This window comes from Lissotriton helveticus, chromosome 3_2 (assembly GCF_964261635.1).
Source record: "Lissotriton helveticus chromosome 3_2, aLisHel1.1, whole genome shotgun sequence".
NCBI classification, from domain to species: domain Eukaryota; kingdom Metazoa; phylum Chordata; class Amphibia; order Caudata; family Salamandridae; genus Lissotriton; species Lissotriton helveticus.
The window spans coordinates 45027099-45044713 of record NC_136062.1 but is presented as its reverse complement, the minus strand read 5'-3'; the positions used below and the strand labels follow the sequence as shown (position 1 = coordinate 45044713).

The window sequence follows — 17615 nt, the reverse complement described above, 5'->3', positions numbered from 1 at the left end:
ACCCATCTGCAGTATAAGCTGAGTCCAGCATTAGGAACAGGCAGAATTAATAAATGCAGTGTCTTGTTTCACTTTCTTGTCCTTTTCCCTTTGCCCAGGTCTACTGCTGATTGACATAGTCTCATTTGCATGCTTGTCATTGAGGTCACGGAAATAGCATTGTTATGTTATGTTATAAAGTACTTGTAAAGCGCAATCTTTCACTCCAAGGAGCATCATGGCACTGTGCGGATCCCTAAAGAACACAGTAATTGAAGCTGGGAGGAGTTGGACGAGTGATCTGCATAGAGCATCAGGGGACATAAAGGTCCAAGCTTTCAGAGATTTCCTAAAAAGGGTTTCTGTTTGGATGAAGCGTAGGTGGTTGGGGAGTAGGTACCAGGCCTTGGTCCCAAGAACTCTAATATATTTCCCCCCGTTTGAGACACATCTAAAATCAGGAGGTTTTAATAGATTTGCATTGGACGATCTGAGTGTACGGTGTGGCACATTGCGTGCAAACCTGGCCGGAAGGTAGTGAGGGCCTGAGGAGTGAAAAATTCTAAAAGTTTTATCAAGATCTTAAACAGGATTCTTTTGTGGATGGGGAACTAATGAAGTGCTTTAAGGGCAGCAGATGCTGATGAGCTCCTAGGCCATTTTAATACTAGTCGAGCTGCTGCATGTTATACCATCTGTAGTTTGTATAGGACTGACGTATTAGTTCCTGTATAAAGTCTGTTGCAATAATCTAATCTGGATGTAATTAGGGCCACTGCGACTGCCTTTCTAACTGTGCGGGGAAGTAGGTCAAATAACTTTTTAAGTGACTTTATCAAATGGAAGCAAGTTCCAGCCACTGCTAGGGATTGATGGTGAAAGGAAAGTGCTGATTTAAATCTAACCCCCAAATTCCTAGCTACCGTTACTGTATTGGGAAGAGGAGGAATGTCAGAGGGCCACCACAGGCTAGGGGAGAAGGTGTTCGCTTTCCCTAGTGGCATGATTTCCGTTTTTTCTGAATTGCATTTTAAGTTATTTACTTTCATCCAATGGAAGACTGCTGTAAGACATTGTCGAAGATTTTCCTCAGCCATTTTTATATAACACCAGAAGTAGCTGAGTATCGTCTGCGTATGAGATTGTCTCAATATTAAAGGACGAGATCAGACTAATCAGGGGAGTCATATAGGCATTGAAGAGCACTGGACTGAGAATGGATCCTTGTGGAACCCCGGAGAGCATGGGGTTTTTATGCTGATCGGTATTGGTCAAGAGTAATGACTTGTCTTAGGTTGTGTAGAAATGTTTTTGGCCAAGCCAAGGCAAGATGAGAAATACCATATGACATGAGACCGTGTCAAAAGCGGCTGATAGGTCTAATAAGACCAACACAGCATTTCTTCCCTGGTCTAAAGGAGCTTTGAGGGATTCGGCAGAATACAAGAGAGCTGATTCTGTAGAGTGCTGAGGCCTGAAACCTGATTGATTAGGGTGTAAGATGTTCGCTTCTTCAAAATAGGCTATAAGTTGAAGATTAACTAGTTTTCTGGTAATTTTACTGAGACATGGAAGTAGAGAGATGGGTTGATGATTAGTAAGAGTGGTGGGATCAGCGAGCTGTTTTTTTTGGAGCGGTTTGACTGCTGCAATTTTCCGTTTCTTGGGGACTTCTGCTAATGAAAGAGAAGCGTTTATTATGTTATTGATGTCTGGGTTAACAATGTCTATGATAACATGTACAATTAAATGAGGACATGAGTTAAAAGGAGATCCTGATTTAACTGCAAGGAAAGCCTGATGGGATTATTCAATTCTAATAGCTTGAAAGGCTCGAAGGGACAGTCTATTTTCTCCTAAATCAGTGAGGAGTGCTGAGAAGTATTTCTTCTGTTCGAAGAAGTCGGCCATGTGAGCGCAAAGAGACTGAGATGGAGGAATCTCTTGTTGGAGGATTATGGGGTTGGTGAAAGCGGTTACTATCTTAAAGAAAGTTTTTTGATCTGAATTGGTCAGTTTAAGCGTGTCGGTGAAGTAGGATTTCTTTTCAGCTTTGATTAGTTGGTGGTAGTTTTTAAGAGCTGCTTTAAGCCTGGTTAGTTCTTCCTGTTTGTAGCTTTGCCGCATCTACTTTCTAATTTCCTACAGTGGCTGTGTAGTTCTCTCAGGTTTTGGGTGTACCATGTGGGGAAGGTTTCTTAAACAAATGATTTTTCCGTGAGGCAGGAGGAGCAAAGCTATCACTAAGTGAGGACATCCACTGGTTAAAAGGTTGGGTATCCACTAATGGATCCCCCGACAGCCTGGGCCTGCGGGCTGAAGCCTCTAAACTGAGGTCTGAAGAGACTGCTATATAATTCCACCTGCGTCTGGTATTTTGAATAGTGGATGTGTGGCCATTGGGGATTTTCGTGTGCTGGTGTCTAATTTCCAAAGGTATAAATTTATGATCAGACCAAATTAGACTAACTGGGGTATTAACTATGAGGGTCGTGAGATTTTAACAAATGACGTCCAGAGTGTGACCTGCATTATAGGTGGGGGTAGATAGCTGATCCAGGCTTAGTGCTTTGACAATATCCAGGAAATTCATTGCACCCTGGTCATTTTGTACATCTAGGTGGATATTAAAATCCCCTAATGTAGTGAAATTGGAGAATCTGAGAGTTAATGAACTCATGATATCTCCAAAGCTTTCCCAAAAAATGTTGTACGGGCCTGGTGGGCGGTACAGCAGGGCTCCTGAAAAAGAGAAGGTGTCCGCTAATTGGAAGCAGAAGCTGATACTTTCTGCACCTTTGAGGTTAGATATTTCAAATACTGAGCATTTCAGTATGCTATTATACATAATCGCCAGTCCTCCTCCCCGTTGCTCTGATCTATCCTGTCTGTGAATTCGATAGCCAGGGGGCAGGGCACAGACGATATCATGGTTGCACCAGGCTTTGAGCCATGTTTCCATTAAAAAGAGGCAGTCTAGGTTATCGTCTTAGATTAAGTCGTGAATGCTTTGAGCATGTTTGCATAGTGATCTAGCATTAATGAGACCTCCTCGTAGGTAAGTTGTGCTCCGGCTGTTGGTAATCTGTGTTTCTTGTATGGGACTAAAAACCTTTTTATAGTCCTTACAGCAGATGGGGCCCTTCCATTTATTGACATCGAATTGTTTTTTGTAATTGTAAGGACTGTTAGTAAGGGCCAGAAGGGAATCTTGAATAATACACATACATGGCGAAAATTGGACCGCGTTTCTGGTGCTGGTCGCGTTCCGGACGCGGAAGGGCGCAGACGGGCATGCCTTTGAATCGTCGGTGGCACACTTGCTGCGCGCCTCCGCGATGGCCGGCACATTAAATAATATGTGCACCGCCAACGACTAGACCACTAAGGGCGAAAGATGGCTGTACTTCAGGGAGGGAGACCCGCCCGCGACTCAGTCCGGACACAAATCCAGCGGGTAGGCAACAACCAAAGACCCAGATCGAGAGGGAAACACGCAGAGCGTGAGGGGAGAGAAAGGCTTCTAAAAAACGGGTAAAGCTAATGATGATACAGGGATTTTTGTCCCCTTAAGAGCGGCAAGAGACTAACACATAGATCAGAGTCCGATGACCACAGATTCAAATTCAAATTCAATTCAATAAAAAGATAGTTTAAAACAGCAGTTTTCCCAGTAGTTCTACACATTCAAGCTTAAAAAAGCAGAAAGATTAAAATTCACCGCTCTCGTTAAGGGAGATAGAGAGTAAGGTTCAGTGCAACGTGCCCTAGTTGGTTCTGAATTGTCAGGTTAGTGCAAACTTGATCAGTGTTGGCCACCACAAAATTAAAGTGGGGGGCAGCAGACAGGGGGGGATGGGGAATTTAGGGGGAAATTCTAATTTTAAACACTTACCTTTCACTGCCGCTGCTTCCGACGCTTGGCGGTTCTCTCCCCGCAGTCTCTGAGAAAGCACAGGCTCTCTACCCAATCCAGACGCTGCTCTCATAATATGAGAGCAGCACCAGGATTGGTCTAAGCTCCCTGGTCTGCCTCTCAGACAATGCCTTGGAGCCTGTGGCTTTTCCCCAGCCCGGCTGCGCAAAACAGCTGTATTGGAGAAATAGAAGTGCGCATGTCTGTTTGGCCGGCCTAAGATGGCCTGCCAAACTGACATGCGCACCTGTAAGTGCCCAGCACTCCTCCCTGTCATGGCCCGGCCACACCCTACATGCATAGCAGACCCAGTCACAGAAAAATAAAATGATATTGTTTTATTACCATTTCATTTTTCTGGGTTTGACTCCGACTAGGGGGGCAACGCTCTTCCGCCGATTCAGGAAGTCCCTTAAAACCCTACTCTTCCCTTAAAGTTGTCGACATCCTCCTCCTTCAATCTTTAGGAGCCTGAGGTTTAGCGCTGGGATACTTTTGGGTGACTACGCGCTCTATAAAAACCTAAAATAAAAATAAAATAAAATTGTGGAGGAGCCGCCCCTGAACTTGACATTTCCATTACCAGATACTACAGATGGGTTTGCATGGAAATAGGAAGGTTGTGATATAGTCTTCCACTATCATCCTCCATATCTTCACCACATTGTTGGTACCGTCCCTAAAGACACCTAAATCTTCTACCATGGCTAGGGATGTTAACACCATATTTATGATATCCACTGACTATGACATCACTAGATCACCCTCCTTCTCTTCCTAAATCTTCTTATCTTCCACACACCCTTCAGGGAATTAAATCAGACAGCGTAATGCCAGCATAAATCAAGTTACTCTGGACTACAACCAGGAACACTACTCCTAGAATGACATAAACCGAACTATTTTTAAGAACCAAACTCTCAGCCATCCTTGTAGCCACTAGTGCCCCTTGATACAGCCTGAGTCTGTCAATCATCCTTCTAGTCCGAGCCAGCTACAGCAAAAGCAGATGAACGAACTCTCCACAGACGGAATCGGCAGGACGGCCACCCAGATGCATAATTCACATGAGAACTCTGAATATTTGCCTCATACTTCTTACTGCTGCCCAAAACACACTTTTCTTGTCCACTCCCCAAAATGAACTGCTTGACATCAAACTGAAACTGGATCATCTACAAGAAATGATATAAAATCTGCCCCAACCTTGTGGTGCTGCAGGACACCACCACCTTGAGCCTGGGGAATTAAATATAGAAGCTTGGAGAATGGAAAACAGGGCACAGACATAGAAGGCCCAGAAAAAGACATAGAACATACAGTTTGGCGCATTTGCACATGCTTCTGTTTGCATAAGTTAGCACAAGAATGCCAGGCCTATTGGTTCTTCCAATTGCTGTAACCTAGAGACATCATAGCTTCTACAATATTTACCCTCCTCTTTTTCAACGTTCCTCTTGCATCCGGGACAACTTCACACAAACGACTTATTGCTTCCCTATATGAGATAAAAGAACATAAAGAGCAGTTACTATAAGGTGTGTAAGAACTGGAAAGAATGCTAGTTGACAAGAGCCATTGGGAATATCTGAGTTTCATTCCAACGGCATTTACATCCCTGGATTTGACACTTTTGTCATCTTTCATTTGTGACTATATTTTCCACTACATCAACAATGAAAATATATCATATATTTTTAGGTTGTCACAATCATTCTATATCTCCCCAATACAAGCTTCTGAATCCAAAGGTAGTGTTTTAACTTTGTAGCGTAGTGGCTGTTACACACTGCACGTGCCACGAACACCCACACCAAAGCTAACATCAATATCTATCTTGGGATAGTAATATCACCCATCATCTGGTGGCACGGTGCAATGGGAAGGTATGAGTTGTATAAGAAGCAGCCATGAATTTAATATAAACTATACTGGGAGCACAGTAGTCATCTATAATGAACTGTAGGTTCATGCTGAAGATGTAAAATGCAAAAACGTTAATAATTTAATCTGCACGCTAATAAGGTTGTACATCCGCTGTGTGTATTTGCTCAAGTAGTTATAGCTGCGGAATTCATTTTATGTACCAGAGTCTTGCAATCAAGAAATTATATATGGATAGAACATATAAAAGGCACAACTTTTATTTAGTGCTGCTGCTGTCAGACATGGGACAAGGAAATGCGAGAAATGTTGGTTGATTTCATTTATTTGCTTTTTTTGCAACAAAAGACAACTTATTTTTCACTCTAAGGGGCCAAATATGATGTCAGGCGGATTGCCCCCGCCAGGCTGGCGGTGGCCACCGCCAGCCTGGTGGGGGCAATCTGCCCGACATCCACTCTTGATTTCCTCCCCGCCATATTAGTATGGCGGGTGGGACCTCGGCGGACGGAAAGACCGTTGCCGTTTTTCCGCCCCGGTCGTCTTGCGGCCGGGGCGGAAAAGGAATAATATGGTGGCGGTGTCTATCAGACACCACCAGCCATATTATGATAGGCATTTTTCAATGCCTTTCCGTGGCGGCAATGCCGCCACAGAAAGGCATGCGGACTTCACTCTGGGGGCCCCCTGCGGGAGAGTGAAGGAGAGTAGAGGGGTGCACACGGGGGTACCAAAGGGTACCCCCCTGCATTTGCATAATCAAAGCGGCAGGCACCGCACGGTGCCTGCCGCTTTGATTATGCAAATGCAAAAGTGCTTTTTAAGCATTGTGGCGGGCGGTGCTGCGAGCACCGCCCGCCTCAATGCTTAACATGAAGGATGTGCCCGCCACTGTGGCGGGCACATCCTAATACCCCCCATGGGACCCCTGCCCTTATGGCGGGCGGTCCCTATTACCACGAGGATGGCGGGCGGGCAAAGTCCGCCCGCCATCCTAATGACCCCCTAAGGGTATAAAAGAAAGAGATAATAATCTGAAGAAGCCATTCATTGAAATGTCATGGAGATTTCATAATCGTTTAAAATACCTACAGAAAAAGGAACTGCAATATATTTATTGCATTGAATTTGACCTGCTAATGAGTTGCTTATTCTTGCAACCCAAAACAAACAAAACAGTGAATGAAGAGGAAAAAGGGGATACAGAATACAAGTCAAAACGAATACAAAACTCTGTCCAATTGTGTTTGTGTGTGTCCTGTTAGGATTTCAGCAAAATCAATTATTAAAAAATCACTAAAATAAAGAAGGGCTAATTTGCTTTATTTATGATAATCATGACACTGTTAAAGGAAGTCACTGGTGGAAATACCCGTCAGTTAGATGAGAGACACCCATCAGACCTCAAACACTTCAAGAAACCTCTGAACACCCTACTTTTCAGTAAATTGTATCACCGTTGGACGATGTAACCCCGCGCTTCATCAATTCTTTAAGAGACCCGTTTATGTTCTCTTTTTTTCATCTTCATATTAAGACCTCCAACCTTCTCCTTTTGTCTCCCCTTTTCCTGTTTGGTTGAATTTGCAATGATACTTCAGTGACATTAAAACTATACAATTAATTCAATTAAATATACTACAACACTATTGAGTTTGCTTTGAGGCTTGAATAAGTGGCCAAAACGTGGGAGGGGGTTTGTCAAAGTGTTTAGAAAATGATTGCTGCACCAGGCATATAGTGTTAAGCTCAGTTGCCATTTACATTTTAAAGTAAATGTATTGATATTACGAAATGGCTATCAACCTGCTCAATTTATAAAACGGTAGAATATTCGTTTAAGTCATTATTTGGTACGCAACTCCAATAACGGAGCGAGTATCAGTTTCTCCTCACAAGGCACCCCTTTGGCCTGAACACTACTGAATGCTGGTTAGCTACATTTCTCCATGTCAATATGAGTCCTGACTTCAAAGGTAGTCTCTCAAAGGATCAACAACTAATACAAAGGAAATATTTTCCAAGAAGTATTTAAATGTGATCCATTGAAATATTAGCAAGCTGTTTCTCCATGTAGATCAAGAGCTCTGCACCATGATATACTCATGGCCTGATTACACTAACCCCAGCAGACGTAGCACTATCTCTAGTCTTTGACGTAAACTGTTGGACGACTAGTTATAATACTATTACTCCTACATAAATTATTGGTATGTCTGCAGAAACGACCAGAAGCCTTATTTGTCAAACATTTATGAAAGCTGAAATTATGAAACATTTATGAAAGCTGAAATTATGAAATGTGGAATATATCATAGCGTCATTATTTAGGGTTATGTACTTCACTTATGAAAGGTAATCCTTTTTGGATTAAACACACATACAGTTACATCTGATACGGCACTTAATATATTTCTCTTCTAGAAAGAAACAAAATGATTAACCGAAATGCTCAACTACACAACAGTGTGAATTTAAACACTTCATCTTCTATATAAATTGCTCCTAGTGATTTGAATGTGGCATTCCTTGTTTAGGACTGTTATGTTACCTTCTCACCATTTCAAGAAACAATGTTCCGGTAACAGCCCAGGCCGTACTGAATAAAAAAGCAGTGACAGAAGCAGCAAGGGCATTCCTGAACATAGTTGAAGTTGAGCTTTATCCTTGGCAGTGTAAATTTGTGAATGATGGCCATGATGTAAGTGGATTCTTTAAATAAGTCAGGCTTGGCCCCAAGCGCCTGCCTACCACCTTGCTGATGCATGGCACACCCAAAGTTCTGAAAAATGTGTGTAAATGTCTTTACTTCATTAGTCTCCTTTCACAGTACTTAACCAATATTGCATTGATCTTTGGGATTTGAGAGGTATTATGCTGCAATGTTTTCAAGCTGCCAGAGTAGAAAAGACATACTGAAAAGGGCAGTCTCTCATGTCCCTTTGTTGACACTAACTTAACGATGCAGAACTTTGACAAACAACTTTTTGGCACAATGTGAATATTAGAACACATTTGTGGTGACAGATGGACTAAAACGTTTCACTTCATTTGTCTTCAGTCATCTCTTCAAACAATAGTCTGAACAGCAGGCATCCAGAATCAATAGTGGCATTATATCTGGCATAACAGGTCCAAAAAAGGCTTACGTGAAGTATTGACTACAATGTTTTTTAGGTATAGGCCTGGCCAACTATTCAGGCAAATTAGGCAGCAACCCATGATGTGAACCAGCAGCAGGCACTAGCACAGTAATACATTTGTTATTAGACTGTAAACAAAAGAGCAGCTCACATGCTTTCACCAGCTTACATTAATAAATCAGATGCCAAATTGGATCAATTTACAGAGGTGTGTCTTTGCTCAAAATGGAATTACAATATAAAGAAGGGTATTGCCAATTCTAACACTCCTTTGTAGTGCTCTTATGTAAATGTTAGTAAGATAGAAGCTGGAGTCAAATAAAAAATAAATAATAATAACCTCACATGTAAGTACTAAGGTAATATGTCCTGTGATTACTTCCACATATTTGCTTAAGAGTGCAAACACAAATCTACATAAATTATAAACTGTATCAGCCACTTTCAGAAGCAAACACTTATTGTGAATGCCGAGCTGGCGGCTTTGCCAATGTATAAATGGAAAAGAAAAAAAAAGTGAAAATACTGGAGGAAAAGCAAACACATACTTTATGGTATCTCAGAACTGTCCAATAAATTCAATATTTTCAATCTTTATAAATGGCATAACTTATTTTTCAAATACCTTTCACTCAGGAAACTCTGTATAGAATAAAAAAAAAGATTAAGAACGTGTCAAAATGTAAAGGGAAACACTTGCTATGCCTAATTCACTTTCAGCATGTTTACGTTATTTGGTCTTTTGTAGTAGCCAGGGAGCAGATTTATGGGCCACCACGAAAAGTGTCACGCTAAGTACACCTTCTGTCTCAGACACCATTTGAGTGAGTGCAAGAAAAGGGCCTTTCCTCCAGTGCCTAAAAGGCTTTGTGTGCCAATGCTTGTAGTTTTTGCAATATACATAATGGAGGAGATAAAGCAAAAAGAACCCTTATAGCCTGCTTTTTTTGGCTGTGCCTCGGAAAAAATAGCAATATTACTGTATTTTATTAAAGGAGGGTAGGGAGCAACACAGTGCATGTGGGGTATTTGGAGAAAAAGCAGCACACAAGGGACAGAACAAGAAAATGCATGCACCCTCATTAAGGGCTGGCGGTAAAAAAGGAGTTCCCTAAATGTGAGCGTTGGAAGGATACAAGTCAGCCAGTTATAAGGATCATAAAGAGGCTATGCTCCACGCGAGAGCTCCAAGAAGAGGAGAGCAAGCCATGGAATAAGAAGCAAGCAAATGAGAGTGACAATAAAGCCAACCAATGGTAAGTAATGGGTGGACTGTAAGGCCACTGTGAGTTCACAACCGATTTCTCACAACTAGGCAGTTTACACAGTTTTGTGGTAGGGTGGGATCTAAAAATGACAGTCTGGAGTGCCTCCATCGAAGATAGAGGAGTCCTAAACACAATTTACCACAGGAGAAGTTGTGGGGCAGTGTAAATTCTTCTATTTTTATTGCTATGGGGCTATTCACAAAGGCAACCTACACATATGAGTACATGTAAATTGCGTAAGAAAAAATCAAAATAGGGAGTGAAGAGGTAGTGCTTAGAAAGCGCTGGGGTGGATACCCCCTCCTCCAGTCAATGGTATATTTAAACAACAAGATCCACCTCTAAAAAGGTTTTCCTGTGAGCCAAGATATGACAGGCATACACAGCGTTGAGTGAGTACGGCATAGCCGCTTTAGGGTGGAGAGAATCTTTGACCATCAGAATAACAGAAAGGTACTGAATCTTGGAATACCCCTTCTCTTCCCTCCCTCTTTACCAACAGATGGAAGTTTCATTTACCCCTCATTCCTGATCGGCTCATGGGGCATTGTCTCCAACTTATTTCAGTATGTATTTGACATATACTACCATGCACATTGTTTTTGCTCCTTTTTTAAGCCCATCACTGTTGAATGCAGATCTTCATGACATAGAGTGTGTGATTTATGTTATATGTTTGTTATGTCCTGTAGTGTCTTTCTTTTCACAGGTCACAGCACTTTAATGTGTCTTTATTATAGAGACGCGCTATACTTGCAAAGTCACCTTATATGTCACCATGCTTTTCTTTCCACAGGTGACTTATACAAACGCGCATTGGGAAGCGCGCAGAAATATTTACGTGCTCTAATTTTATCTTGCAGGCCCACGAATCAGTAATACTGTTAGGGCTCTATAACCTGTAAACTAATCGCATGCCACATAGGTATTAAAATATCCGTTTCACCTATATATACACATAACACACATTGATGGCAACATTAGTGAGTGATAGAGGGATCTGACCCCGTCCTGACGAAGAGGCAGGCAGCCTCGAAACATGTTGACACCATCAGGAGAACTAGCTCATTGACAAGTTGTGTTTTTCTCCGCCACACCAATTTTTAACAATACCAGCCTATGAGTAATAAAGAATTTTTGTTTTCAAAGGGCCAGGTATTCTTTTAACCTCACTTTTCCTATCACTTTTTGACCCTACTTACACTCACAACAATACACCTCACATAGCACTAACAATATCTGAGTGCTCCATCATAGTTGCTAGTCGTAGCACGCCCGGTCCCACAGCGGGGCTGGAAGACCCCGATGATGAAGCATGACACCAAGGGACCTTTTGGTGTGTGAGGGGTATTTTAACAAATACTGTGTATGCCTGTCATATCTTGGCTCACAGGAAAACCTTTTTAGAGGTGGATCTTGTTGTTTAAATATACATGTAAATTGCTCCTGAACTTTTAGCGACTTTACTACTTTTGGCTGTTCACATAATCCAAGAGTAAAGTTACTCAAAGTGTACATCTCCACCCAGGAAAAGGTTTCAAGACCCTTTCTCACAAGTACGGGTTGTTATGCGTTTTGTGCAATTTATTTTCATATAGACATAAATCCTGTTCTCAAATAAGAACTAGGGTTTCAGCAATATCAGAAAAACAACTGATACATAATGAAGAGCTCCAATTTGGGGATGGTGCAGTGCAAGTGAATAAAGTGAACATATAGTGCTCAAGTGCTAAATGCAATGACAATATATACATGTGACTGAAAGGGACAATATGATGTTATCTACAACTATCATGATATGAGTGTTGAAATCCACAATCAAATTAAAAAACAGTCCACAGTAAAAAGCTGTTGATGTTTCGACCCATAATGCAACGTTAATTAGAAAAGGGTCATCATTAGGATAGAGTTTTGTAGGAGGCACGCAAGTCCCACAATCAGGGATTTGTCAATTCAGTGGGTACTTCATCAAGCTTGCTACCGAAGGACCGTGAGAAAATTGGTTAACAATAGAGGGTTTGTTGCAGCTGCTGTACAATCCTTGATTCATCAATATCTGAGGGTACATCATCCGGCTTTCTGCAGACGACAGCAAGAAAAATGGTAAGGAAATTGGCTATGTTCGGTGATGGCTTTAGGGCAGGAGTCACAACTTAATTGGGTTCCCAGCACTCCATGTCAAGGAAGTGGTATCATAAGAAATTATAGGTACTCCAGATAACGCTGTGGACCATAGGGTATTGTTTGGAACCTATTTAGTAGAACGTGCAGAGTCCGGAATGAATGCCAAAAAAGACAAGCATTTACAATGCAATAGGTCTCGCATTTGCGAGACTTTGAGCTACTGGCATTGCAAATGACAAACCTTTTATCTATGTGTTGATTTTAAAAACAGATAAATAAAAGACATTGTCATTTACAATGCGAATAGCTTAAACTCGCGTAAATGCGAGACCTATTGCATTGCAAATGCTTGTTTTGCACTGTTATGATGTATTTTATTGACATTCCTTGTTTCGTTAAACCACTAAAATTATTGAACAAAACAAATGACATGAAGCTAAATGACCATCATATGTGGAGTGACTTGGAGGGCAAGAGGTGATGCAAGTTAAGAGAAGAGGGCCATCAAAACACCCCTTACACATAAACAGGGGAGAAATCTTAGCATTTTTGAAAACCCATCTCCCGCCACCAAGCTGATCTGTGACAAGTCAAAGAAAATGAGCATTTACTTAAATATTAAAGTTTATCTGCCCACGCAAGGTTGTGAATGAAACTAAAGATTTCCACTCAAGGAGGCTGGAAATGTTAGAGACGTACTGCTTAATAGAAGGCAATGTAAGAGGGTGAAAGTGTGTGTGGTAGAGCATAAGGAAGAGAGAAGCAAAGAACACAAATTACTGAACAGTCAAGGTACTGAATTGTTCAATGGTCAGATAGAAAGATCATTGGAGGCGCAGTGTGGAGGTGTCCTTAGGTGAGAGCCCATTGCAAGGGTCGATTTCCGAAAAGCGAAGAGACCCCACCATGTGCTTCCCACCCCAGTGGGGGTAAGGGCCTCTTAAAAAATGCTTCAAGTCCCAAAACTAAGATTATTAAGATAGAATTAACATCTCACTAATAAAGTCCACTGAAAACACGCCAAATTGTTATAGCTGCAGCTGCGAGTCCGGGAGTACACCCCAAGGAACCAACCCAACTTGCACTGAAGTGCTCTCCATTGCGCTCTCTGAAAATGGACAGGACTGCGGTTTCCTGGGCAGTTATCTGTATTCCCGGTCTACTGGATTTTTTACATTCTGCACATATCAGCTGGAAACAAACACACAGACACTCGGAGAAGAATATTAGATGGCAAGCCTTGTGGTAACCACAACAATAAGCACGGAGCTCTGTCCTGCTGACGTCTACACAAGTCGCCGCACACTAATGCAGGATAAAGCAGAGTTTCATGGAGGGCACGGCCCTGCTGGTGTCTCCACAAATCTCCACACAATTTTTGCAGGATAAAGGCGTGTTACTTCTAGAGCAGTGTCCTTCTGATGCCTGCACAAGTCTCCACACATCTATGCAGGATAAAGGAATGTTACATGGAGGGTAGTGCACAACCTTTCATGCATTCAAAGGCACTTCAAAAATGTGTACAAATATGCTCCAATAACAGTACTCAGATCAGACAACCGAGGCAAGAGTTACCTGACAAATAACAAGGAAGATGCCACAAGTCTAAAATACGTCAAACAGTGAATACAAGCAGTGTTAAAAAAACACAAATTGGAAAGAAAGAGTAAGAACTTCAAAACAGGGCATCCCCTTAAAAATATGCCTGAACGTCTCATGAAAGGGGAAGGGTCAGGTAATCCAATTAGACCACTCGTGTTTTCATTAATGTTCAAAAGAAATGATGGCAAAAATAATCATTCCCCACTTACATCACCTGAGTGAAGCTATGTCACCCGGAGTACTGCCCCTGGCGTTGTCCCTACCAGGGCAAGGGGGTGCTGCCGCCTTATACCAAGAGCCCTACCTCAATGCAACACTATACTAAGTGACAGTAATGAGTTGGTGCACGCTGGATAACTCTAAATTAAGAAACTTTGATAATGTTAATGTGAGAGCATTAGATGCAATGTATGTGTTGAAACAGACATGGCTGATGCTTACGGTACATGTCAAGCACTAGAAGCTGAAGCATGCCTGATGCTACGAACAGCGGCACAGTGTCATTTCTAAAATTTGAAGCTGGTCAATGGCACCTCTTGTAGCTTTAGTAGCTGAAACATTGTGTAATATTTTCAGGAAACAGGATATCAATACATTGTGACAGTTGGGAAATCTCACGCTGTGGTCAATGGAAGACATAGCATACAAACTATTACATTATATAGGTGTTTGTTAAATAAAAAAATATATACAACATATTATGTTCTTCTGTTCTTTTCCGCCTTAAATGACTCTCAGTTAAAATGCTGAATGCCGATGCACTCTCGAAGGTTTGTCGAGTGCAGAATCAACCGATTCAACAAATGTAGCATGAGGTGAGTGGCCACATAATTCTGTAAATGTGCAGAATCCAAGAATATCCCTTTGAACTCAGTGCAGGAGTACTGCCACTGAAATAGAGTGTGTGTTGCAAGAAGTTGAACCTGGACTCAAAAGTCATTCTTCTTTCAGCTACACCTTCGCCAGTCTCTCTGCGTGTTTCCGGTTGAATCATGTCCAATTAGGACGATTCTGGTAAAGTCACCGCAATCAAAACCCGCTCACGGGCGATCACTTTTATTTCACTGGATGGTTACTTCTTAGTCTTAACTCATTACGCGTCGTAAAGAAAAGTCCACAGGTGTGTCTTCATACACACAGCACAGTCGCCTTGCTTTATCTATATCTACTCGCTTCTCCTCGAAGAACGTGGATATTGCTGTCGATCACGGTGAGTATTGAGCAACCATCGCAAACGGAGCCCTTTCAGAGTGAGTGCAGGATTGCAACCGTTGCCTGCCCAAGTGTCCTGATGGCGCGGGAAACAGCGCCATAAACAAGTTGCGAGTGGTGTGCGAGAGCACGCGCGCGCTTGTGTGAGGGCGCAGGCTATCTGTTTTGCATTATGGCGCACGAGTCTGGGCACAATAATGAAAAACAGATGTCGGCTGTGCAGGTAAGAGACACCAATAGGCCGTGGGCGTGGCAAATGCGGGACATGCGCTCGCATTTGCCCAATTGCGTGCTGTCTTTGTTAGAAAGATGCACGCAGCGCCCAATAGCCGTTAACGATAACAAAACCACACACACAAGCGTGTGGTCTGCTTTCAGAAGCCCCTACATGAAGTCTCGCTGCGGGAGCAGTGCTGCACACTGCAACGCTAGGCGCAAGACCTAAAAAAGTAGTAAGTCTAACACCATACATGGCCAACCACTAATACTGCAACACCGTCCCACAGAAAATATTAGGGGTAGGCTTTTCAAAATAGAAACCCCATAGGAAATACTGTTAAATTAAATTTCATTATTTAAAATAGTTAAAATGTAAATACATATATTTCAATGTTAGAAACCATATTTCTTATTTAATTATGAAACATCTTAACCGTTTTTGAATTTCAAAATTAATGTGGCATTCATTTGTTAGTCAAATATAATTAAATTGCTTTTAATTACTTCTGTACATCAGTTTCCAATATTTGTTAATGCATAATAAAAATATTTTTCTTCTTTAGTTGGAAAGTTATGTTTTAGTGTAACTTCAGAAAAACTATTTAATTTAATTTAATATATTTGAATTAAATTCAAAATTAAGTTGATAGTTCTGTGTGTAGTACGGTTTTATTTTGCTCTACTTTCAAAATAAATATATTAAATATTTGACATTAATATTTAACATAAAAATATTTTTACAATTTTATTATACAGTTAATAAACTTTTTAAATTGTCCATATGATTTATTATAGGGAGATCTCCACCCCAACTGTGGGAAAAGTAAAAAAGTTTATTTAACTAAAAAAAAGTTATAATATATTTTCATGTTATATATTTATGAAAATTAGTTGTTATAAATTTATTTTAGATATAGGACAAAATTAAAAACAGTCTATGTGTACATGCATTTCAGAAAGGATTGCACTTAGTCAAATCTCATCAAAATTAGTTCCAGGACCTAAACTGGGGCATCACTCTTACAAAATCGTGCTCAAGTACAACAATGTTTTCATATGTATTTCCCAATCCTCCGGTGGATTGCTCAAGAACACATTTAACAGCCTCCTGAAGTGGTCATTAGGTGGGCTGTGGCACTTTTCTTAAATCATATCCAAAGCAAAATATTTATTGTCTTGCATTTCTATACTTTTAAAGTAAGGGGCTCATTATGATGTTGGTCCCTCCGTCAACCGAAGCAGCAGTCAGACTGCCGCATCACAATGAGGTCAGCCTGACCACATGGGTGAAGGACCGACTGCTGCCATTCCGACGGGCTGAAAGAGCCCATCGGCACAGCGGTCGGAATGTATTCCCTACAATGAGAGCGGGGCCTGCTCCACAGTAGGGATTACAATGGCCCTTTCCAAGGGCCTTTCAATGGCGTTCCAACCACCATTGAAAAGCTGTTGGAAACAGACTTTGGGGGACCACAGCAGGGCCCCCGTCCCTCCGCATCCTCCGCAATGAGGCTAGCGGGTGACCACAGGTGCCCACACAAACACCCAGGCCCTATGTGGCAGAGATGTTTAAAAACATGCCTTTTGGCATTGGGGTTTGTGTATGTTTTTAATTTCGCAATCAGGACTGCCGACTACCTGTCGTTCAGCCCCTTTACCGCAACGATGCCAGTCGGACCCTCATCCGACCGGCATCGTAATCAGGGCCTAAGATTTTACATCTATAGTAGAAATTATTTTGCCAAGGAAACATCCTTTACCCCACAGGCAGAACCATGACCTGCCTTTACTTCGCAATCACTACCTCAACACCCAAGGTTAGCACGTGTTTCTTTACTACGCAAGTTGTTACTTACAATGGCTTGCTTTAGGGGGCGGGTTGTTGGGCTGTGTTAGACCTGGCTTTTCCTGTGGGATTTTCCCTTGACTTTTTGCTTTTTGGCCTCCTGTTTTGGGCCCTGTTTTTGTTTGTTTTAGGACTCTGGGCACTTTACCACTGCTGATCAGTGCACGTGACTTTGTAGAGCACCCAGAAAAGTGTGGGTTGAGTGACAGAGATAGTCAGACACTGTCTTGCCCTTTGCAGGAGAGTAATGTGGGGTACTTGTGCGAGGCACTGGATGGTGAGGCAAAGGGTAACTTGATTATCACCTGTGTAGGGCTGTGTGAGTCATTGGTGGAGAGCATATTTTAAGTACCTGTTTTCCAGAGCTATGCAAACACCTGGTGGACAGTGAGTTCTCGGACCCCAGGAAGCTCACACTGGAG

The 17615-nt window shown here is 41.9% G+C and overlaps 1 protein-coding gene across 1 annotated transcript in view; it reads right to left on the bottom strand.

The window, feature by feature from the left end:
- Positions 1-17615, bottom strand: part of SHC4 (SHC adaptor protein 4) — a 362116-nt gene that overhangs the window by 188060 nt on the left and 156441 nt on the right. The window contains exon 3 of the mRNA XM_078684800.1: positions 5330-5393. Within this exon, the coding sequence (XP_078540926.1) occupies positions 5330-5393 (64 nt within the window). The remainder of the gene's footprint in view (positions 1-5329; positions 5394-17615) is intronic.